General features: G+C 43.7%; 1 protein-coding gene across 9 annotated transcripts in view; it reads left to right on the forward strand.

Annotated features, from left to right (window-relative positions):
* Nucleotides 1-24,930, forward strand: part of DENND1A (DENN domain containing 1A) — a 542,106-nt gene that overhangs the window by 374,018 nt on the left and 143,158 nt on the right. For all 9 annotated transcript variants that reach the window (XM_027104912.1, XM_027104915.1, XM_027104916.1 and 6 more), the window contains one exon: nucleotides 16,834-16,959. In XM_027104912.1, the coding sequence (XP_026960713.1) occupies nucleotides 16,834-16,959 (126 nt within the window). The remainder of the gene's footprint in view (nucleotides 1-16,833; nucleotides 16,960-24,930) is intronic.

Below are 24,930 nucleotides of genomic sequence, written 5' to 3' on the forward strand. Positions count from 1 at the left end.
AAATTTAAAGAACATCTCTTGTTCCTTCAAGAGTGTTAAGTATACACTGTTTAGCCAACGGATAAAATTTGTAGAGCTTTTTAAAAGCTTGGCAAAAGAGAGCTCAGACGCTTCCAGGCTTCCAGTGAGGTGAACATACCACACCTCATCACTGATTTCCCAGAGCTCAGTCGGGGCCCTTTCTAATATTCTTTGGCCTGAAACTCACAGGTTTCTGTGTATGCACGTATATGCGGAGACCTTTACCATCTGCTTACACTCTCCTTTCTTTTACTTCGTGCTTTCTGTAACCTGATCAATGCTCTTCTAAATCAGGCTTTCTTATGTGGTGATATATGTAATAGGACATTAAAATACGTATTACCTTTTGACTCAATAATTCTACCTTTAAGGGTTTTTTTCTGGCAAATCCTTCTAAATGGAGAAAGCCACCTAACCAAATAGCATTGTTTATGTTAACTGAAGTTGGGAACAACCTTAATATCCAAAATTAAGGGGAGTGTTTAAGGTGATCTATTCCACTGCCATTCAATGGAGTGTACCATACAGTCACTAAAAATGATTGCTATGAAGAATGTGGGCAACACAGGAAATGCTAAGGATACAGTTCAGTGGAAAAAGCAGAATATTGAATGATATATCTACCATGACTACAATTAAGAAAAACAGCCAGATACTCAGAAGTAAGAGTTTTAAAAGAACTTCCAAATTATCAACAGTGGTATATTAGGATAGTAAAGTTATGAGTTAACATTTTTTTCTCTCATTTTCTAAATTTTCTGTGATATGATTATTACTAGTTTTATGATGGAAAACTCATCTTTCCTCCTCTCTCCTGAAACACCTGAATCTTGGCTTTTGGCTTTATGGTTTGTATGTCTTCAGGACTGTAGTTTCTCTTTCTTCTCCATATTCTTTGGATTAAAAGATCACAAATGACTTAATGATGCGTTTTAAATCACTTAAACTTCTTGTTCTTCCTTGGTGGAATTTTTGAGGGATATCCAAGAGGTTTCTAAGCATGTGAAGAGAGAGAAACCATCTTGAGCAGTCTTCCTTGGTGTGAGAAGGGGGAGAAGGCAAGGGAAGAAAGATACTGTTTACAGAGCACCTGCAGTGCCCCAGGCCAGAGTAGTTTCCAGTCCTGCTATGCTGCATCCAATCTTCTTCACAAGCTGGACGCTGACCCCAGGCAAGCTCTCAGCCTCATCTTGCATCACTTCAGTACTCATACCCCGTTTCCCACCCACTAGGAGAGTGATCCTATTCCCCAAGGCCTCATGCTCTTTCACATCTCTATGCTTCTTTCCATGCTATTCCCTCTGGTGAGGATACCGTTCCTTCTCTACTTGGCTAAACCTATTTGCTCTATAGGGCACTCCTCAAATGTCACTTCTGTGATGCTTCCACAGCTCGGCACTGGGATTTCATAACATTTTTCCCATACTTCTTTTATACCATGTACTATATAATAACTCTTTCCCCTCCTAAGCATTTGGGCTTTACATGGTTGTGAACACAGCCCTGGCACAATGCATGACTCACTGGGGCATTCAATGAGTGTTTCTGGAATGAGTGAATGAATGAAAGAATGATCAAATATGCAATCTGCTTTGAACTCTAGATCTTGGAAAACTCATTTATTCAACATTTGACTCTTTACTTTGTACAAGTAACTGGAAAAGCAAAGATCTGCAAAGATCAGAGTTCCCTTTTTAAAAGAGACAGGAGAAATTCAGTGTACATTACAGCTACAATTTACTGGGTAAATTGAGTGCCAAGCATTTTGACTCCTTGGTCATGATTACTAAATGCCATTGGGATTTTATTTTACACCCTAAAAATGGATTTCTTCAAATTGCAAGTAGTCACCCATTAGTGAAACCATAAAATCAACTTAGTGGCTCACAGCAAGCTTTTTTTTTTAATGGAGTTGAACAAGGAATATCAGAGTATATCTCAAATAATATGGGTAAGCATCAATTCATGAAACTCTTAAATATACGTAATATACATATAATACTGGTTTACAAAATATAATACATTCATTACTCTGCAACACAGTAAAAAAAAAAAAGGAAAACTTGATACATTGTGACCATTTTAATCATTAAAATTGATACCTTTTAATGTGTGAACTACCATTTCATTGTATGGATATACACCATAATATATTTGGCCTGATAATTTCAAGTTTTGCATTCTTTTTTTTAAAAATAAATTTATTTATTTATTTGTTTTTGGCTGTGTTGGGTCTTCGTTGCTGCGCACGGACTTTCTCTAGTTGCAGCGAGCGGGGGCTACCCTTTGTTGCGGTGTGCGGGCTTCTCATTGCAGTGGCTTCTCTTGTTGCGGAGCACAGCTCTAGGCACGTGGGCTTCAGTAGTTGTAGCTCACAGGCTCCAGAACGCAGGCTCAGTAGTTGTGGCGCACCGGGCTTAGTTGCTCTGCGGCATGTGGGATCTTCCCAGACCAGGGCTCGAACTCATGTCCCCTGCATTAGCAGGTAGATTCTTAACCACTGAGCCACGAGGGAAGTCCCTCAAGTTTTGCATTCTTTTTTTTTTTTTTTTTGCGGTACACGGGCCTCTCACTGTTGCAGCCTCTCCCGTTGCGGAGCACAGGCTCCGGACACGTAGGCTCAGCGGCCATGGCTCACAGGCCCAGCCGCTCCGCGGCATGTGGGATCCTCCCGGACCAGGGCCCAAACCTGTGTCCCCTGCATTGACAGGCAGACTCTCAACCACTGCGCCACCAGGGAAGCCCTTGCATTCTTTTAAACAGCAGTATGATGGACATATTTGTAACTAAATCTCTATATCACTTACTTGAATTCCATGAATTGCTAGAAGTAGAATTTTTGAATCATATAAAAATTTATATAAAAATTTAAGGCTTTTGATACATACTTTTAAATACCACCACCTCCCCCAAAAGATTATACCAGTTTTCACTTTTATCAGTAACATGAAAGTTAACACTTACTCTTGAAAAATTGTTTAAAATTCATATAATTTTTTTTTGGTGGAAACTATATGCATGTGTAGCTATCCCAGTCACCTGTGTTAGGCCCAGCAGTCACTTGGACCCTGTACTTCTCTTCTGTGCTGTGAAACTGGAAAATGGACAATGGCTTCCTAATTACATTCCTGTCTTCAGTCTAACTCCAATCAGTTTTCTGGTCTTTCTAGAGTAAAGTCTTCCTTGACCCTCCCTCAGTAGTTGATTGCTCTATCTTTTGTATTCTCGAAGCACATGGCACACCCTTCTGTTACAGCACTCGTCATGTTATATCGGAATTATTTTTGGCTTCTTATGTCCTCTCTTCCAACCCCTCTAGGGTAGGGACTAAAAATTCTTCCTTCTTTACGTTTGTATCTGCCCCAGAGTTAAATATATAGCATGTACTCAGTAAATTTTCACTGAGTGAATGACAGCATCTTGTTTAATTGTGACCTCAGGACTGGTTCAAATCACATTAAAATTGGGCTATACCATGTAGGTGACTGTCTGTGGGAGTCCAAAGGCAAAACTTTGGTTCGGGAGGGCCCAGATTCAAATAAGCCCGGAGTCTAGGGCTTCCCTGGTGGCACAGTGGTTGAGAGTCCGCCTGCCGATGCAGGGGACATGGGTTCGTGCCCCGGTCCGGGAAGATCCCACATGCCGCGGAGTGGCTGGGCCCGTGAGCCATGGCCGCTGAGCCTGCGCGTCTGGAGCCTGTGCTCCGCAACGGGAGAAGCCACAACAGTGAGAGGCCCGTGTACCGCAGAAAAAAAAAAAAAAAACAAATAAGCCCGGGGTCTGCTTGCTGCCTCTTCTCTGGAGTACCCCCACTTAGAATGCTGGTTGGAGAGAGAGCAGTCTGCTCAGAGATAGCCTTGCTTTGTTAGGCCATTGCTAACAGCTTTGTTGGCTGGAGCTTCTCTATGCCATGTTTTTTCCAAAGGCCCGGAAACTTCAGACCCTAGAGATGCTGCTACAGGGCCTCCTAGATGCTGGTGTGCCATCCTACCTTGTAAGTCAACAATGCATTTAATCCCAGAAGCAAGGGAGCAGACATCACAGGCTGTCTGGCTTAGTAGTCTGGCCCGGGAAATGTCTGAAGTAATAGTAGACCTTGCAAAAAACCCATTCTTAAAATCCCAATAGGAAGAAAAATGCCGAGTGGGGAGATGGGTGGGCTCTGATTGTCTTGAGTATCTTATGTAACTCTTTATGTGTATAGACCTTGTAGACTTAGTATCCTTGTGGAATTGATCCTTCTGCCACCGGTAAAACATGTATCGTTAGTATTCTCTAATAGAATGTTTATTCATTCAACAGGTATTTCCTATGGGGAAATGTTGGTCAAAGGTTACAAACTATAACATGAATAAGTTCCAAGGATCTAATGTACATTATGGTGACTGTCGTTAGTAATACTCTATTGCATACTTGAAATTTGCTAAGAGAGTAGATCTTAAGTGTCCTTATCACATACAAAGAAAAAGTAACTATGTGAAGTGATGAATATGTTAATTAACTTAATTGTGATGATTATTTCAAAATATATACATTTATCAAATCATCACCTTGTGCACTTCAAATATGTATAATTTTATTTGTCAATTAGACCTCAGTAAAGCCAGAAAAGACAAAAGAAACCAAAACAGGCATTCTCTGAGCACCTACTATGTGTCAGGCTTTGTATTGGGTATAATGGATGCAGAGATGATTAAGACATGCACCTTATTCCCAGTGAGGTCACTGGCTGGTTAGTAAAAGAGGTAACAGAAGGCTGGGCTGCCAGTATTGCCCCCACTTCTCCAATCCCAGACCATTCTCTGTTGCTGTAAATGAAGGCATAATCTGGAACATGAATGTCACTGTTCAACTTAAAACCCTTTAATGGTTCCTCATTTTCTTCTGAGTAAAATTCAAGCTCCATAATATGGCCTTTTATAATCTAGTCTCTGCTTGCCTCTCCTGGCACATCTCTTGCCGCTCTCCTACCCACTTATACCAGCAGCTTTGTTTCCATCCACAGGAACCATTCAGAGTGTCCCCAAAGGGCAGATCAGTAGCCAGTTCAGGATTGGAGATTATTTATCCAGCCAACGTTTTCTGGAGGTGTGCTCAGTGTGTTGGACCATAGGAACATAAAGATGTACAAGAAACAGTCACTGTTCCTGGAAAAGGAGAGATGAGCATGCTGGGAGCGGGAATGGAATGCATTGAGGCTGGAGGTGTGAACAAAAGTATGATGCGTTTGGGCAGGGAATAATAGTTTAGTCCAGCTGGAGCACAGGGTGTGTGTTTGGGAGGGACAAAAGATGAGACCAAAGAAGTAGGTGGGAAGGACCAGATGGGAAATGGTCTTCTGTCATAAAAACAAGTCTGGACTTCATATTTTGGGCAGTGGGGAATCAACTAAGGTAGTTAGGTCAGGTAATGACTAGACTAAGGGTGGAATGTTGGACCCAACCTCTTGTTGCTTCTCTGGTTCCTAGAATCTAGCCAAGCTCTCCCCACCCCAAATCTGATATTGGACTTGGGTCAGGGGACAGTTTGCTGAAGAGAATTCGTATCAGTATCACCTGTCACCATTATCCAGTCATTCGTCCCTCATGCTTTAGGGGATTGTCTGTAGGTCTCTCTTCTGTGTTGGACCACTCTCCATGACAGTGTCCACTCCGTGACTTCTAAATTTCATGTAGGAAGGAAAGGAGCATCGTGATCCAGTGTGCCTTGCCCTGAGTGTGTGTGTGTAGGATTTGTCAACAATTGAGTATTTTATGGGAGTTTATGGGGCTTCATTAAAGATGCTGGAGCAGAAGCACTGTGGGACATCAGAAGAGACCTCAGCAATAAACCGCAACTCCAAGCTCTGGAATGCAGTAAATGTTTAAGAGACTTCCTTCCTTTCATTACTGAATTTTACTTCACTTTTATACCAGTTAAGAGTTGTGTTTTATTGGTTGAAATTTCTTGATTCCGTTTTCCCCAGGTCTGTTTAAAAGCTACATTTTATCCTTGAGGATGTTTGGCTCCTGATGGAGGAAGTACTGCCAGCGAATTCAATTAACTGGCAGAGCTCACAGATATTATACACGGATTTCTTTTTTTCCTTCTTTTTCACAACTGCTACATAAACACAGCTGGGTTTAATATTTGTCGTAACAAAGATTTAACTTGAATCGTTTTACTCTGGGTAATTAATGCTTGGAATCTCGGCTACTTCTTCATTCATTTGTGATCTGCGTTTTTGACTCTGGCTATCTAGATAATGAAGTGTGCTCCTCTAGGTCTTTGCCCTGCCTTAAAACTGCTTAATATTTGGCCGTTCCCACTAGAGAGCAGATGCTTTTCTTTGCAAGAATTGAATTTCTGTCAGCTCTTTTATGCATCATGTGTTTGGAACTGTAAGTGGATCAAGTTGTTCATCACAGCAGGGACACTGTGAAACACATCTATTATACACACTTCCCACCACCCCCCTTCCTGTTTTGTTTTGTTTTTTTTTCTCCCCTGAGGAGGTGGAGATGCCCAGATCCCCTTGGGAGATATCTCACTCTGTGTGGATGTACCCATGTGATCCACCATGGATCTGGCCTGGCTACATCCCTAAGCATGGAAATCTATATCCATTCAGCCCAGGATTGTTGCTGAGCCGAATCCTGCTTTTATCTTTGTAAACACCAAGCACTTCATTAACTCCCAAATACACATAAGTTTGGGTCACTAGATAAACCCACTAGGCTTAGCATAATGAGTGACATTTCAGTCATTGATGCCCCAGAAAATGTTAATTGTGAGCCCATTATTCTGTTTTATGCTAAAATAATGGCTTGGGTAGTTTTGGCTTTGGAGTTGGGTTAATGTGGAAGAATAATCAACATCTATTAGGCTCCTGCTGTGTGCCAGGTACTGTGTGAGAGGCTTTGAAAATCTTGACATTCAATCTACATAATAATCCTGAGGGGAAGGGGAGGTACTTTACCCCTTTTTTGTTAAATGAAGAGAAGAAAATAAGATGCCTAAAGACATCCAGCTAATAGCAGGCAGCTGAGTCAGAATCTGAACTCAGGGTTTGCTAGACATACATTCATTGGTTGATCGATGCATGGATTTATTATACATGTTCATTACATGCAGCCACTGCTCCATTTGGGTTGTCCCATTCCACGTCAGGTCTCAGGCCAGCTGATCGGCTTTTATGAACACCTTTGTATCTATCTGAACATGAACTATTGGTGGTGATTGAAATCATTTATTTAGTTTTGCTTTTTCCATCAAGCTCAATGCAAATACAATCCAACTTCCCAAAGCAACGTACCATTTTCTTGCAGTTTTCATCTTGTGAATTTCAATCCCTAGATTCAGCTTTGAGCTGACAGCTGAAAATTCCAAATCTAAATAGTTTAGTTTGTCAACACAGCTTTGAAAAGCAGGAGTCTTGATGATGTTCCTACTGTGATATGCTCATCTTTTGGGCCTCAGATAATGCTAAAGGCAAAAGTGCATTCTAGTGCATTTTTCATTGATATCATTCAATTTGCAGGAGTCATTATGGGACATTCACATGTCTGAGTGAAAGACTGCTGATCTGTAGGATTAATTATAGTTAAATGGAGAGGTGGCTTTTGCTCATGAAGAAAGTCTCCTGATAAACATTTTTAGGTATGAAAAACTTCAGTCTTCCTCCAAATACTTTTCATTAGAAGCAAGCATTAGTGTCCTGGTTCATTAGCAATGGAGTAACTGCTTTATTGTTGATCTGCAGTCCATTTTGTTGTTGGAAGATGTTGGTATTTTTTTTAAAAAAATTGAAGTATATGTTGTAAAAAACATGCTTTATAACTTTCCTTTTACAAGAGTGTATCTCTCTTTTCAAAGGTAACTTACATTTGTATTTTGTGCCTTGTGTTTGCAGGAGACTGGTTCTTGGTTTATTCATGTTGACAACTGAAAAGCCTTAGACCTAATTAAAAGAATTTCCACGAGCACCTTTACTGAACCATTTCATTACCCAGCACTGCACAGATTGCATTGTGAAACATGATGATAGTTTAAATCTGACCTTTAAACCTAAACTGCCAGAAGTATGGGGGAGAAAACCCTTCTTTGAAAATACTCTATGGATACATACATACACAGGCATACGTGCATGAACATATATGGATAGAAATAATCTTTATTGAATGACCACCTAATATTATAAATGCACATTTACTTTGAGCTCAAATCTTGTAACCTTCTTTAGTGTTCAGCTGCATTAATTGTGTGTGTGTGTGTGTGTGTGTGTGTGTGTGTGGTGTGTTAAAACTAAATTGTTTTTTAGGGAAAACAAAGACAATTTCACTTCGGGCAAGAAAAAAAATGTGTTTGGAGGAAGATGAGTATTACAAATAGATAGGAAAATGCAAAAATCTTTGCTCCTGTGTGTTTCCATTTACAATGCGGAGGTGCTGGGATTAACCAGGCAGGGAGAGGGCTGGAGTGCACTGTGAGTGCAAGACTCCTCCTGAGCTTTATTTGGCAGATAGTAGAAATGGACCTTTTTGTTTTTAAATTGTACTTTTTTACTCCAAGAATGTCATCCTGAGAACTTGATAGTTTGTTCTCAGGATGCTCAACAAAGCCATTATAGCATGTAGTTAAGTAGCCACTCACATAATGAAAATTGATCCTTTTGTCTGACAAAAAGCTGCTTAGAATTGTAATGCTCACCTCTTAACTTTCCGACTTAATACTCGGCCCATAAGATGTCAGGAGAGACAGAGGGAGCAAAGACCTGGGCCGCTGGGGTCATAGCCGGCCCCAGCTTGGAGCTCCGCGTAACTAGCACAGTCCCCACTCCCCCATGGAGAACCAGGCTCTTTGAGGGGAAAATCGGATGCAGAAGAAGCAATTAAAGCCAACCGAGGTCAAGGTACAACCATGTTCTCAAGTAAGAAACAGAAAAGCAAGGAATGAAAGGAAGCAATAATGGAGATATATTAAGTTGTGGAAAAAAATAAACCAGTATCGTGGACAAATCTAATTTGCTGGTCTGAGAAATCCTGGCAGCAGTAAGAATTAATGGAATAGCACAGACTTTGGAGTAAGATCGACTTGTGCTTGACTTTAGCCTCTGCCCCTTGCTGTACTCTCTGTGTGAGATGGGGCTGAGGCTCACTTTTCTCATCTGTATAGTGGGGATAACTGTCTCTGCCTGGCGCACTTGTTCTGAAATTTTAATACAGTGCTGGGCATGAAAACACCTACCATGGCTATTGGTACCTAGTAGAGTACTTGATAAATACTAGTTCCTGTTCCTTTTTCCTGATGAATTCCTGGTTTTCTCAGGAACTATTACTGGGAAAGAGAGTGGGGTGAGATTGCCCTTACATATCAAGACTTTTTGCTTCAAATTTAGGCAAGAACTAACTAAGGCACAGAGAGATGCACCGTGCCATTTCATTGCCCACGTGAAGGTAGCAGAGGAGCCAATATACACATGCCCCTGAGGATGGGAAAACAAGGCAATAGTTCCTCCTCCCCTCTCCAGACCCAGACGTTCCCCAGGAGATCTTATAACAAAGCCTTGATGTCTAGTTTATTCACGAAAGGAAGAATCAATCTGCCTTAGTCCTTAAGGGCTATTTTATAAAGGGGGAGAGAAAGTAATTCTATTGCCCCCCTTCCAGCTGCTGCAGGTGTCTGATTTATCAAAAAAAAAAAAAACTTTTAACTTCAGTTCTGACACTGAGCAGTTAATGCTCAGTTCTGACACTGAGCATCCTGCCCAGGATGACTTGAGTCAGATTTTGAGAAGAACTGTATCTCTACTTGCAGTGTTGTGCCAGCACTGAGGGTGGCCATGGTCCCTGCCTCCCTAGAGCCTTCAGTCTAATGGAGGAGACAGACGTTAATGGACTGCCACATAATATATCATCACTTTGCTGCTTGTCCCTGAAGGAAAGGTACAGGGAGAGTATATGACAAGGGAACCTTGGCCTAATCTGAGGGGGTCAGACCGAGGCAGTGGTATTTGAGCTGAGATCTAAAGGATGAATAGTAGTTGATCTAGGGCCTTGGGTTGTCCAGTATGGTAGCTACTATCCACATGTGGCTATTTAAATTTAAATTGATTAAAATGAAATAAAATTCAGTTCCTCAGTCGAAGCAGCTACATTTCAAGTGCTTAGTAGCAGCTACCACACTGGACAACACAGGTGACCGATTATCTGTGGAAAGGCCTGTTGCACGGTGCTGAATGCTAGGCAAGCGGGTGACGGTGGAGAGAGCACTCCAGACAGAGGAGTTAGCCTATCCAAAGGTCCTGGAGTATAAGAGAGGCCAGTGCAACTGGAACCCGGTTGGTGTGGTCGAAGCCATGGAGGGGGTACAGGAGCCTCGGATCTGAAAAAGGCTGGAGCCTTGCAGGCCAGGCTAGGACTGCCTTTATCCTCAGAGCAACAGGGAAGCTGCTGAAAGATCTTAAGGTGCCAGCACTGATGGAAAGAGGTGGATAGGAGTGTCTCAGAGGTGACTAGGTGAATAGCATGCCGTCCTTATTCTCCTCTCCCCCTACAAATTGCAACCAAGTGATGAAGAAATAATCTTATACTTGTTGAGTGGTATGAATTGCAAGGGTTATCTTCATCGTAGCGGGAAGGAAGATATGTAAGCTGCTGGTTATACAAAAGAAGCTAAATATGATGATGAATACAATGGGAGAGCCCCTTCTGAAGTAGTAATAAGCTAGCTTGTGGCTGGTCTGGGGGAGCTTGACTGCAAGCCCTCGGGAGCTGGGCCCTGATCATATGCAGCTCTGTTCCCAGCACATCTCCAGCATGGGGCTTGCAAAGATTAGGCATGAACAAAAGTAACAGAACTAATGTGCCCGGAGAAAGAACTATTTGTTCTGACAGGGCATCACAGAAAGTCAGCGGCTTTTTAAAAAAAATTTTAATAGAAGAGTTTTTTTAGAGAATGAGATAAAGAGTATCCCAGGCTTAGGGATAGTTTTGAGGCCTCTGAGATTGAGTAGAAGATAAAGTTGGAAACAGAGCTGGAGCCAGACCCACAGAAGGCCTTGAATATTGTGCTGAGGGACTTGGACTCTGTATGTTAGCACCATGGAGTCACTGAAAACTTTAGAAGAAGGAAGTGATATGATTCAACCTCTTGTTTTAGAAAGATAATTCAAAGTGCAAAGGATGGATTAGACCAGGAAGAAAACAGGAGAAGGGCCACCAGTTGAAAGACGGGTGCAGTAGTCCAGGTACTAATTAAACAAAACGCAAAGCCAGGCAGTTTGTTATGTCAGTTCTCCATTTACATCCATTATATTTTAATCCTCACAGTGTATGTATGTTACAAATACCTCATTTTACAGCAAAGAAAGCTGAAGCTCAGAAAGGTTAAGAAAGTAAGGAAGACTGATTTCTAATCTTAGACTTGGCTCTTGTGACTCAAGCTCTACACTCTACTGCCTGAAGAGTGTGCGGGGATAGAGGAGCAAGTGAAGCCAAGAGACCCCAGAGGTAGAGCCTGTAGTGACCAGGGCAAACAGGAAGAGGGTGCGGGACGGGGTGGGGAACGCTGCATATGGTACTGGACATGTGGCACGTGCAGTGTTGTGTAAGACTGGCCCCGTTGTCCACTTTAATTCATTCAGCCACCAGAGCTTCATTTTCCTTGCAATTTTGGTTGCATCTTAGTGATGACCCTCTGCAAAAGGGAAATGGATGAGTATCAATTTCTCCCCCAATCCTTCCCAACTGAGACCGTTTCTTCCAATGATCATTCACTGAAGAATGTAATCCTAGACTTTCCTCCAAGCACGGAGGCTCGGCCATTGGAAATGCCTTTTAAGATGTCAGAACACTCGCTCATCTGTTCTTTTATTTAGCAAAAAGTGCTGAATGATGACACTGGGCCAAGTACTGCTGGACCACTGCTGGCCCTTCTAGGAACTCACAATCTAGCAGGAAAGGTAGTAGACACTACAATTCACTGACAACTCGCAGTCCAAGGGGGCCCAGGCTGGGCGTCATTAAGCCTGTCTTAGTGGTCAGGGAATGCTTCACAAAGGAGGGGACATTTGGATTCCCTCTCTCCTTGAACCCAAGGCAATGTTTAATTTGACTATTAAAGAAAAATACCTCATTTAAATTCTGTATTATAAAAGTAACATGTTTTTTTATAAAGCATAATCAAAACAATCAGAAGTGCATAAAATAGAAAGTGAAAGCATCCCTACATGGTTAAAGTTTGATACGTGGCATTTTAGATTCTTACTACGTATATATATAAATGATTTTTATACATATATATTTTTTTAAATGATTCATGTTATATATATTGCTCTGTAACTTGTGTTTTCTCCCCATTTGGGTGTAGTTTGTGGACATCTTTTCATGTTAGTTCACAGAGTACTGCCACTTTTTTTTTTTTTTTTAGCAGTTATGCAATATTTCAAGGATGTGGTATAATTTACTTAATAGGCCCCTACTCATGGACACTTGGATGGTCTTTCAAAGGGTAAATAGATGTTCACAAGTAGGACAGAAAGGGACAAGGGACAACTCCATCTGAGTTGTCAGCATGTGTTTAGGCTGGAGAGTAGTATATGCTTCTAGATAGCAATTCAGTATCAATCAAATACCCATTACGGGGGGCCAAGGGAAGCGAGGCCAGCTGAGGAAAGCGTCACAGACTACTCGGAGGAGTTGGGATGTTTTCCTGCAGGTGGTGATGGCCAAGGGTGGGGGCACTGAAGGATTTTGATAGAGATCAGATTCATATATTTCCAAGAATACTGAGACAGCTATGGGTAGATGGCGTTGAAGGAAAACTAAAGACAGAGAGCCCATCTGATCTGGGAAACTACTCCACTGATCTGGGCCAGAGAAGATGGGTAGAGCTGAGCAGCACAGGGCCAAGGTCGTGGGCACTGAGAGATTCAGGATATATTGGCAGGAGGGTGGTAAGATGTGGAGAATGGTTGTAGGAAGGGAAGGAGAAGAATGGAATCTAACATCTGAATCTAGCCTAGGAGACTGGCTGGATGATGCTGTGGTATCCAAGATGGGAAAAGAGGAGGAGGAGGGAAGGTAAGATGCTGACAAGTTCAATTTTGTACTCTCTTCCCTTTGTTTTCTATCTCCCTCCTGATACCTCAATAAAGGAGGAAACCACCCTTGCTGGCTTTTCTGTCCCCCCAAATTATGCCTGATGATCCCTGATGTTAATGACTTGACCAGCACCCCCAGGAGCACTCAGAGCAAGTTGGGTTTTAGATGTATGACTGTGGGTTATTTAAGCCTTAGATTTTCCTTCCTCACTTTTATTTAAAGGACAGTATGCTATCACCAGTTATCAGTTGTGCATATACTTGAAGTTTCAAAGTTTGAAGTGCTGACAAAAGCTTCTCCTTGTTGTAGGGTGAGGAGAGGTCTTCAGGAGTCTTGGCCTGAGTGGTCACAGGGGCACCAGGAGCCCAGGACCACTTGGCTGGTTCCAGAGCAGCTGGGGCAGGCCGGAAGGCACACACTCCTATTTGCTTAGTTACAATCAGCAACGGCTTCTTTGTGTAAAATGGTAATGAGGCCATTAGGAGAGGCTCACCTGAAGTGCAGCCTTGTGAGTCCAAGGTAATTAAACACCTCCCGAACGAAAGCAAAAGGCCAAGGAAGGTTAAGTGAGGAATAATCTGCGGCACAGGTGGCCCAAGGGCTTTGAGGAGACAAAAGAGAGACATCGGCTTGTACTGTTTCAAAGGATGGAAATGTCACCCTCGTCCTGGGAAAGGCAGGACTTTTATTATTTGGAGGGTGAGAAGTGGGCAATATTTTTAACATTTTAATAAAGCATATTTCTTTTTCACATTGCTATTTCAAGTTGGAGGTCCATGACAGACTGCCAGGGCACTGAGTGGCCTGTGCTGCTTCTCGTGAGCTCTCACCACTGTGGTGCTGGGGCGCATGTGTGCCAGAATCGGGGGGCAGGGGGGGGTCATGATAAACTGAATATTTTCACCCAGGTGTCATGACAGACTCCAGGCTGCTTCCAGAGGAAAATTGTTTTCCTTGGCCCACGTCTGAGTGGAGATGGGGTGGCCGCCCCCTCAACGCATGTTCCCGTCCCTTCTGACTTAGCCAAGAAGTATATCATCCCACCTTCACTCACTAGATTGTCCAAGCATGTGGCACGCCCCTTGAGCAGCAGCACAGGATTTCTTCCCCTACACTCAGTAAACACGGATTCTTTTTATTTTAAAAGATTTGGCAACAGAGGATTCTTGCCATTCGGTTTCTTGCCTCAGAATCTCTGCTGTCTCCACATAAAAGCTTATACATGAATGTTTTTAGCAGCGTTAATTATTATTATTAATTAATATTATTAATAATGAAGCTGATGAAGAGATAAAATGTGGTCTTTCCATAGGATGAAATATTATTCAACTGTGGAAAAGAAGGAAGTACTGATAAGTGCTACAATGTGGATGAAACATGTTTATAATGAGCAGTATGCTAAGTGAAAGAAGCCAGTCACAAAAAAAAGACCACCTATTGTAGGATTCCACTTGTAAGAAACGTCCAGAATAGGCAAATTCATAGAGACAGAAAGTGGATCAGTGGTTACCAGAGACTGGGGTGAGGGAGGAGGGTGAGGATTAGTGGGGAGTGAGAAGTACCTGCCAGTAAGATGGGTTTTCTTTTTGGGGTGATGAAAGTGTTCTGGAATTAGATTATAGTGATAGTTCTACAACATTGTCACTATACTAAAACTACTGAATTATAGATTTTAAATGAATGAATTTTATGATATGTAAAATATATCTTAAGCTATTACAAACCCCTTATCAGAAGCTTGGTAATAAGAAATAATGTCCATGGAGCATTTCAAGAGTATATGTAATCTGGGCTTCCCTGGTGGCGCAGTGGTTGAGAGTCCACCCACCGATGCAGGGGACATGGGTTTGTGCCCCGGTCCGGGAAGATCCCACATGCCGCGGAGCGGCTGGGCCCATAAGCCATGGCCTCTGAGCCTGCACGTCCGGAGCCTGTGCTCCGCAACGGGAGAGGCCACAACAGTGAGAGGCCCGCATACCGCAAAAAAAAAAAAGAGTATATGTAATCCATCCCAGATTCTTAATATTTTTAGGTTCACAGGCACCTTTAGGAACCTGAGGATAGCTATACAGCCTATACCCAGAAAAATGATCATTACTCATTCATATTAAAAATTTGTAGATGATTCATGGACCACCTGCATCTAATTTCCTATTTCATCTTTAAATTTTACCCTAAATTTTATCCTTAAATAATGTCAGGCCCGTTAGGTAGTCCTATATCTAAGCCCCATATAGATTTCTGAAATGTTCTCTTCATATGTCACCTACATGCTTAAAAACAGTCATTAGCTTTACCTTTATCTCAAAATGAAGGAAAAAATTTCGTAATGTATTCACAGCTCTTTACCCCTGCCTTTCCCTCTATCCTCATTTTAAGCCATATTCTCCATTCTCTCCACTGAAGCCACAGTTCTCCCTAGTCTCTGAACTCCTCCTCACTACAGTGTCTTTGCAAATGCTGATCCCCGTGTTTGGTACACTGTTCCTTCCCCTCTTTGCAAGTTAATTACTTCAGCTCATCCTTCAGATCTCAGTCTAAGCCTGTTTCTCTCTGGGAAGCCTTCCTTGACCTCCTTGGTGAGCTCTATCACAGGCTTGTCATGGTAGCAATGTCATATGTATTGGTATTTTCTTCACGAGAATATAAGTTTAATGAGGGGAGGACCCTTGTCTGGTTTTGCTCACCATTGTATCACCATTGACTCAAGGCTACCAAGTTGCACAATTCCAGGGACACTTTTCACATGGAACATAGTGTGAGTGGTGTGCCCAGAAGTTGTGCAATATGGCTTCCTGAGATGGATGGCATATTGGAAACAGACCAGGAAGCTTAATGTAGTCTCTGACGTTGAGGGCAACAACCGTCATGTCACACAATCTTTCCTGCATTGAGGACTCATAGGAAAAAATCTCTTTTCATTCTCACTTTCAGGAAATTTTGTGTTCATGTGTGCAACTGCTTTGGACCCAAAGAATCTCACAACTTCTCATGTTTCCCTTTTTGCTTCGCCATGACTTTCTTGTCTATTTTGTTTTAATCTGTTGGGTGCGTATCTGTAAGCTATATAAGTGTGTTTCTGTAAGTCTATATAATGACTATTCCTTTAGAATATGAGGTTTATAATAATATACATATTATATATACTTTATATATATTTAATAAATATATAATTTATAGTACATTTAATAAATACATATTTGAGTATGAGGTATATTATAATCTGTTATAAATAAGCCATTTATTTCTAATATTTGTAAGTAATCTGAAGAGGAAATGGAATTGGAACTAAAAAAATTTGTGTAGTTTGGGCTCAGATTATAAGACTTCAATTACTATTCCAACTTGGTCACTTCTTGGGTTTGTTACTAGGCATGTAATATAACCTCTCTGAGACTGTTTCACCCTTGTAAGATGGGAGCACAATCCCTTTTCTACAGGATTGTTGAAAGAAGTAAGAAAATTTATGTGAAAGCAATTAACCTGGCACATTGAAACTGCTTAGAAAGTGGTTTTGTTTTTGTTTTTATTAGATACTCCCTAATAGGAGCAAGATTTATTTAAATTTCAAAAACCTGCCCCAATACTGAATGTGTGTTTGTTCTCCCAGCAGTTGATGTGTCAAATCCATCCCCATCCTGGGGGTTCTCTAGAGCTCTGTGTGTGCTGGGTGTAGCCAGCCATCCTCCTCCGACCCTGCCCTCAGCCTCTCTCTCCTTTGTGTCACCAGATCTCTTCACTGAAGAACCGGCTGAAGAAGGTCTCCACAACAACTGGCGATGGTGTGGCCAGAGCCTTCCTCAAGGCCCAGGCCGCTTTCTTCGGCAGCTACCGAAACGCTCTGAAAATAGAGCCGGTGAGTAGCTTCTTGGCATGTCATGAATCCATGTTTGGTCAGGGCCACAGGAAACCTGCTATTCATCTGGTTGTTGAATTCACCAAAAGAGGTTGTGTGTGTGTGTGTGTGTGTGTATTGGAGGGCTGGGGGAGTGGCCTCCCCTCGAGCTACCTCTTAGCACAAGGAAGCCGAGCTGCCCTGTGTGAAGCACTCTCTGCTCCTGTGAATGTTAGGGCCCCTCCCCTCCCTGGTCAGTAGCACCCTCTGTGGGTCACAGTGCTCAGCACTGCACACACACCTGCTCTCACTGAGGAGTCCAGTAAGCCTGTGAGGTAGCAGTGATCATCTCCACTTGACAAATGGGGAAACCAAGGCTCACAGAAGCAACGACTTGCTGACCAGTGGAGGGGCCAGGTAGGTCGGCCCAGTGCCCATGCTTTCCCACTGTGCCTCAACGCCCTTTTCCTGCACGGGGACCTCTACTCCACACTTGAGAAAGCAAGGCATCCAGGGAGCTCACTTCTTAGATGTTCCCAGAGTGGTCTTGATGTATTGACTACAAAGTATACTGAGGACTGGGGAAAAATGTCTTCTGCCTCCATGGCCCTTCAACCTTTCTGAGCCTCTGTTGCCTCATCCGTGAGGTGATTAGTTATAGTGTGGATATGAAGGCACCAGGTCATCCCTAAAACCAAAGAAGCTACCAGCTCTCCCAGCTTCAGTGAGAAGCTGTCATCGGATATCCGCCTCCTCGTAGGCTCTTGGCCAAGGAGAATGGAGAAATTGGCCCAGGGACCTGGGTCGCTGCATAGGAGAGGACATTGGAGGGGACCTTGCTGACAGCCCTTTTCTCTAGGGAGCACGGAGCTCCATTCATCCTGAACAGGCGGAGATGGCAGTCACACTCAGCCTAGTCACAGTGGCTGTGAGGGACCAGCCCAGGTCGCACTGCCTGTAGGTCAGGATGTTTGTTTTTGTTTTAACCCATAGCATTTTATTAGATTAAATGACAGAAGATGAGTAGATATCAGGCAGTGCATTTCATGTGCAGACTCTGACAGTGACTCTTGACCATGCTTCCTCATAAGCCACAGTTATACCTTGCTAAGTACTTTTTCACTATTATGACTCCATTGCGTGTGTAAGTGAAGCACAGAGTGATAGCAAACACCTTGTTTTCCCTTCACCCAGGGCGCATGCTCTGTGAAGTGGCTGGGGCAGTGGCTGCTCAGGGAGCAGCAGCCTAATGCCACCTTGTTCCTTGTCTTCCATCCAACACTTGGGCCTGACTCGCTAGGCTGCCTCAGCTTCAGGCAATGTCATGGTCACATAATAGAAGGGATGCACTCTCTTTGCTTCCTAAGAAATACTTCCCTTAGGTCCTAAAAAGCCCTTCAGCTTAAAGCAAGTTTCTCACATCCTGCTTGTCTCCAAGACAGATGGCTCTGATTCTTTGTCCTGACCTTGGGCCCATCCAAACCAGTCAGGTTCAGTGCTGTTTTGAGAGCTGGTATAATTCAAGGAAAATTCTGTCTTCTTCCCATCTTTAAAGTGAGAATGGGACAACTGGCCCAGTCCTTTCCTTAGGCTGCTGGGAACTGATAGACATGAAGTATTTCCACTCTTACAATGACATCATTGTTGTCATGTATACGTCTAGAATCCAGAGGCTGTTGAGTCTGGTGCATATTGCTGGGTGTATGATCCGGGCAAAAGTTGCTCCTCCAGAGAAGTTTATGGTTGTACTTGCACTTGGCTCTCAAAGGCATCGGATTTAAGGATGGAAGTCCTGGAGTTTAAAGCCTGGCTCTGTACTTGGGCACTTAATCTCTCTGAACTTCAGCTTCGTCACTGTGAAATGAGAATAAGCATACCTATCATTCTGCATTTCCAGATGGTTATAAGGAGCTAGTGAGCCATAGAACCTCTCATAGGAAAGCTGAAACTTGGAAAAAGAAAGACAGCAGCATCCCTTCCTGTGGTGGGCATGGGGTTATCTGAGTGAGCAAAGGCTTGGAGGCAGGACCCTTCATGGCCCCTTTGTCTGGAGTCATGGGTTTGGGTGGGGAGATGGGGCTGCAGGAAAGGTTGGAGCCGGATTTGACAGAGCCTTGGATGGTAGGCTAGGAGTGTGGGCAGAGATGAGGTGTGACTGAAGTCATGTTTGACCAGTAATCCAGTGCTGGACTGAAAAGGAAACTGGAAGCAGAGACTGGGGGACGGCTGGGGAACTCAGAAGAAAGCCCTCCAGTGGTTACACCAGGAAAAGGTACCACGAAGAAGAAATGACTAGATGAGTCTAGAAATAGAAAAAATATGGGAGATGAGGGGCAAGAAATATCAAAATATCTCCCAAGATTTGGATCAGGAAGAGAATGATGATGCCCATAGTAGAAAAAGGGGAAACTTGAAGTAAAGGTGTCCCCAGTAGCAGATTTATAATGATAAAAACATGGAATGGACTAAGTGTCCATAATGATAAACAACTGGTTAAGTAAATTAAAGTATATCCATATGATAGAATATTATATAGCCATTAAAAGTAGCATTTTGAGGATAGGCTGATGAGTTTGGTTGTAAACATGGTACATTTCATTGAATTTTAGCTGTCATTCCATCATAAGATGTACCACTATTGCATGTATCATTAAGAAAGGGTGCTGCCAATTATAATTGAAGGATGCCGTCAATTGTAAGACATCCAGATTTCAGAGATGTTAAAATGTGAAGAAATTTGTGTCTTAGAATCAGTGAAATAAGGCAGACTTGTCGTGCTTTGGTCTGATTTATCTGTACTAGAATGGCTTTTTTCTGTAAGGCCAAGAGGGAAGCCAGAGGGCCTGAAAGTTTCTGACCAAGCCTCACCATGTTATCTAGATGGTTTTTAAACCATAGATTTAATTATGGCCAATTTTCCTCATCTAAAAAATGGAATAACAACACTTCCAATGCCAGATTGTTTGTGAGATTAATTAAAATAATGACTGCACAGTGCATGTGAGCTCAAGAAGGGGTCAGGGGTTTTAGAGTCAGGCCACATGGTGGGGGTGGTGCATGGGGAACGGTGACTGGGTGAGCCTGCTTGGGTGACAGGCAGCGCAGTGCTGAGGGGATAGGGGCCACATTGTTTTTAGTTGTTTCTCTGATTATTTAAAAAAAACAAAAAACCAAAAAAACCCTGCTCTTGGTTTTTAAAAAAAAAAAGGTTTAAAGTAACAGGACTAGGGACTTCCCTGGTGGCGCAGTGGATAAGAATCCACCTGCAGTACAGGGGGCACGGGTTCAAGCCCTGATCCGGGAAGATCCCACATGCCACAGAGCAGTAACAACTATTGAGCCTGCACTGTAGAGCCCGCCAGCCACAACTACTGAGCCCGCGTGCCACAGCTACTGAAGCCCACGCGCCTAGAGCCTGCGCTCCACGACAAGAGAAGCCACCACAATGAGAAGCCCGTGCACCGCAACGAAGAGTAGCCCCCGCTCGCCACAACTAGAGAAAGCCTGCACGCAGCAATGAAGACCCAACGCAGCCAAAAATTAAATTAAATTAAATCTTTTAAAAAATACAATAGGGCTTCCCTGGTGGCACAGTGGTTGAGAGTCCGCCTGCTGATGCAGGGCACATGGGTTTGTGCCCCGATCCGGGAGGATCCCACGTGCCGTGGAGCGGCTGGGCCCGTGAGCCATGGCCGCTGAGCCTGCGCGTCTGGAGCCTGTGCTCCGCAACGGGAGAGGCCACAACACTGAGAGGACCGCGTACTGCAAAAAAAATAATAATAAAATAAAATAAAATAAAGCAACAGGCCTAGAAATGAGAAAATACCCATAATCCTACCATCTGGAGTTGAGATAACATGTTAACATGTTTCTACCAAGGTTCTAGGGTTTGGGGGGGATTTTGTTTTGTTTTGTTTTGTCTGTTTGTTTTTGAGCCTGTTTTCCTCATCTTTTTTTAAAAATTTTTATTGGTGTATAGTTGATTTATAATGTTGTGTTAGTTTCAGGTGTACAACAAAGTGACTCAGTTATACATATACAGATATCCACTCTTTTTAGATTCTTTTCCCATATAGGCCATTACAGAGTATTGTGTAGAATTCCCTGTGCTATACAGTAGGTCCTTATTAGTTATCTTTTCTATATACAAGGGGGAGGGGGGATAAGTTGGAAGATTGGGGTTGTTTTTGTTTCATTTCGGTTTGGGGTTTTGATTTTTTACTTTTAGTTAGTTGAGATATTCCTGGCAAACCAATCCAGTTCCCTGTTATTTAGTTTTGTCTTTTAGTGTATCGTAAGCATTTTTTCATATCATATAGAAACTCCTCTTTTTTTTTCTTTTTTTTGGCGGTACGCGGGCCTCTCACCATTGTGGCCTCTCCTGTTGCGGAGCACAGGCTCCGGACGCGCAGGCTCAGCGGCCATGGCTCACGGGCCCAGCCGCTCCGCGGCATGTGGGATCTTCCCGGACCGGGGCACAAACCCGCGTCCCCTGCATCGGCAGGCGGACTCTCAACCACTGTGCCACCAGGGAAGCCCTGAAAACTCTTCTTAAACATTGGCTGCACATCTCCCATCAGGTGACCCCAGTGGGTCTCAACTCTGGCTGTGGATCAGAATCACCTGTGGGGCTCTTAAAAAGGCAGATATCTGGGCCCTACTCACAGAGATTTTTATCAGGTTCTTGCCATCTGAAACCAGTGCCGAGGCCCACCACATTATCCCAGCACTGGTCCTTTTGATTGTCAGTAACCTTTCACCATCTTAAACCACACTGTGGTGAACATCTTTATATAAACCTTCATTCCATGGTCTGAATTATTTCCCTTGGCAGCATCCCCAATGTGGTTTTACTGAGTCAGAGGACCTGAGTACACTTAAGGCCTTCGATTCATAAAGTAAAGGAGAAAGCTGGTGGCCAGAAGTGGTTGGTAGCCTTGAGGGGAGACTCTGGGACAGGTCAAGTGGAGAACAGTCCGTGGCTGAGGACGAAGACTGCCTGCAGGGGCGGGCTGGGAGGAGCGTGTGGGCACAGAGGGTGCCAATGGGGCACACCGCACAGTGCAGCCTGGGGGCTTTTCCCACCTGGGCCAGCGGGTGCCATCATGGGACTTGGGTCACTGAAAAGTCACAGGGTTTGGGTTTTTTAAAACATGAAACATCACAGACTCGACGGTGCTCCTTTCTGCTCGGCTCCCACAGGACCCCTCAGGAGGAGCCAACCCCAGCCCAAGAAGCAAGAGATGGGCCACAGCTCCTCCGCGGCCCAGAGCTTGCTTGAGATTTTCAACTCCTTGGCCTTTTTTTTCTCTCCTACTGGAAAAAATTTAAAACGCAGCTGGCTGGGGAGTTATTTTCTTTCCCCTGCCTGGAAGAGAAGAGGAAGGTGGCCCCCTTGCTGAGGCCCGGCCATGTGCCAGGTGCCAGGCTGCTCTTCTCCGTCCGTGCCTTCTGCCATGTGCCTGTCCCAGAGCCAGAGGACCTTTGTGGGCTCCCCGGTAGGGTCTCTCTTCAGGGCCAAGTGACCTATTCCTCCCGAGGATCAGAAAGTGAGTCTCCTACCTGCTCGGCGGCCTCCAACAGGCTTCACCCCCGAGTTGCTTTGCATCCGTAGTCTCAGTAATTCCCCGTGACTGCCCCTTGCTGTCCGCGTTACAGATTTGGGAGAGGGGCTGAGGTTGCCTTGACTTCCTGGCAAGTAGCAGAGGCCAGGAATCGGACTCAGGTCGGCCTGACTCAAAAACCCAGGTTTCTTCCACCCCACCCTCTCGCCTGCCTTTGTTCTGGTTTCCTGGTGTTCCACGTTAACAACTCTTTCTCTGCATTTCCAGCGCTGGGCATGGGTCATAGCATAGCAGAGGCATCAATGCATGTATTTTGGAACAGTGGTTGGAAGGATGGGTGAAAGAAATGGAAGAACAGAGAAGTGTGTGGGGCCGGGTTTGGCCCTTGACCCCTGTTCAGTACATACACATTGCTCCTGCCCTGTCTTTAGGCTTTGGAGATTGGTCCTGCCTGGCAGAGGGGAGAGTGTAGGCAAATCAGAAGGGCATGTGACCCATTTTTCAATCACTCAGAGAATATCAGGTGCAAAGCCCAAGATATTTAACAATATCGGCCAAGCCAACTTGTTCTTCTCCACTTAAATGACAGAACCACAAGCAGCCAGGCAGCTCCATTTGGAAAAACCCCCTTTATCCGTGTCAAGCGACAGCCCAGGCTCCAGCTCATTTATTTAGGCCTTTCTTGCTCTCTGACACGCCTCCTAGCAGTTGCCAGGCAACTCTGGGAGTAGCAGTGTGTGTTAGGGATTAACTAGTTAGGGCTGGGGTCCTTTTTGGCAGGAAGGGGATAAAAGACAAATGATTTTAATTGCTAGGCCAAGCATCCTTTCTCTGCTGGGTAGAAGATTGCAACTTTGGGAGGATGTGTATAGCAGTGTGGGTCTTGAATTTGCCTCGAGTCCCCTTTCTCCCTCCTAGGGAGAACGAATGAATTTTAGAAAGAATCTTACTTTACCTCACTCCTTTGTTTAAAATTATATCATCTTGAAATCTGAATAAGACTAAACCACCACCCTCTCTTTGGAAGACACAGTGCCCTCAGTTTTAAAGAACTTTGAAAAATAGAATTGTGTGCTTTAATTGCATCCTTTTTTCTGTCCATAGTTTCTTATTTCATAGCTCATGGCTAGGTGGAATCATCTTAAGGCAGTGCCTGTGAAGGTGCTTTTCCCATGTTTGGCCCATTGCAGGTCCCTGGTGAATGTTAGATCAAAGAGCAAAACTGATGGGAATTGGTGCTTTAAGATGCATCCTCTTCTGTGCCAGTAGCTGTGGAAAGGCCAGTGTAGATGGAGCACTGTGAGAGTTGTTTATTCAACAAGCTCGTGTGGCTCTCTCTGGGCCAGTGTGCTGGCTGGGCTTCCCCAGGATGCATGGAGCCCAGCCCTGCCCACGGGGAGCGATGGCCGAGGTGGGGACAGGAAACCGGCAGTCAACATCAGTGCCGCGAAGGAGGCTGTGAAGGCAGCAGCCAGCTCCTCCAGTGCTGCCTCCTTAGTCCTTCCCAAGAGGCCCGGCTTCCAGTTTTAGCTGTGGGTACACTGGCCTCATCCACCATACAGCCCCTGATTTGTCACATGATTCTGCTGAGTCATATTTATCCACCCAAAACCCTTGAAGAGAGAGAAGTTAAGATAAAAGCAGATTGATAGCCTGGCTTACAAGCATGAATGGACAGGGTTATGTTGGGGCAGGTCAGAAAAATACTATATATATCTCTCTCCTGGTTGAGTAACACCACTGATCTCATGGTTTAAAAAAAAAAAAACCCAAACTGTATTTATATGTTTTTAGTGTAACAGAAGTAGAAAAATATGTACAAACTAGAAAAAATAACGCTGTAGTTCCACTGAACTAACGCAACTACCTCAACTACAGTTTGTGTATTCTTATTATTTTTCATTATGTCAAGCTTTTACAAAGTTGCTTTCAAATCTAAGTTAAAAGTTTTTTTCTCCTCCATTTAACATTATTACATCCTAGGCTTTTTTACACGGCTGCAGAATAGTCTATCAAGTACAGCTACCTTAATTTCTGTAAACACTCTCTCACGTCGGACCTTTAGATTGTTCCCGGTTTTTTGAGATTATCATTAATATTTCCACCAGACATCTTTGTGGATAAAGCTTTGATGTGCTTTATTTCGATGTCTTCTGAGTAGAAGAAATACAAGTCTGCATGCAAGAGCCTGACTTTGGGTGCTAACTTGTCACAACATGGTTAGGAAGCAGATTTCTGTTGACTCAGCCTAGGAGCAGCTCAAAATGGAAAGAATTAAGAATGCTTCGTGGTGTGCGCTCCCTGCCCTCCACAGAGGCAAGCAGAGTATACCCAGAACACATATAAAGGATATTACTGATTTGTCTGTGCCTCTATCTTGTGCTAAAAAAGAAAAAGCTTGAGGAACCTTAAAGCAATATGTATAGTA

Source organism: Aethalodelphis obliquidens, unplaced genomic scaffold (genome assembly GCF_003676395.1).
Source record: "Aethalodelphis obliquidens isolate GAN/ISIS:26980383/991018 unplaced genomic scaffold, ASM367639v1 scaffold7, whole genome shotgun sequence".
In the NCBI taxonomy this organism is placed as follows: domain Eukaryota; kingdom Metazoa; phylum Chordata; class Mammalia; order Artiodactyla; family Delphinidae; genus Aethalodelphis; species Aethalodelphis obliquidens.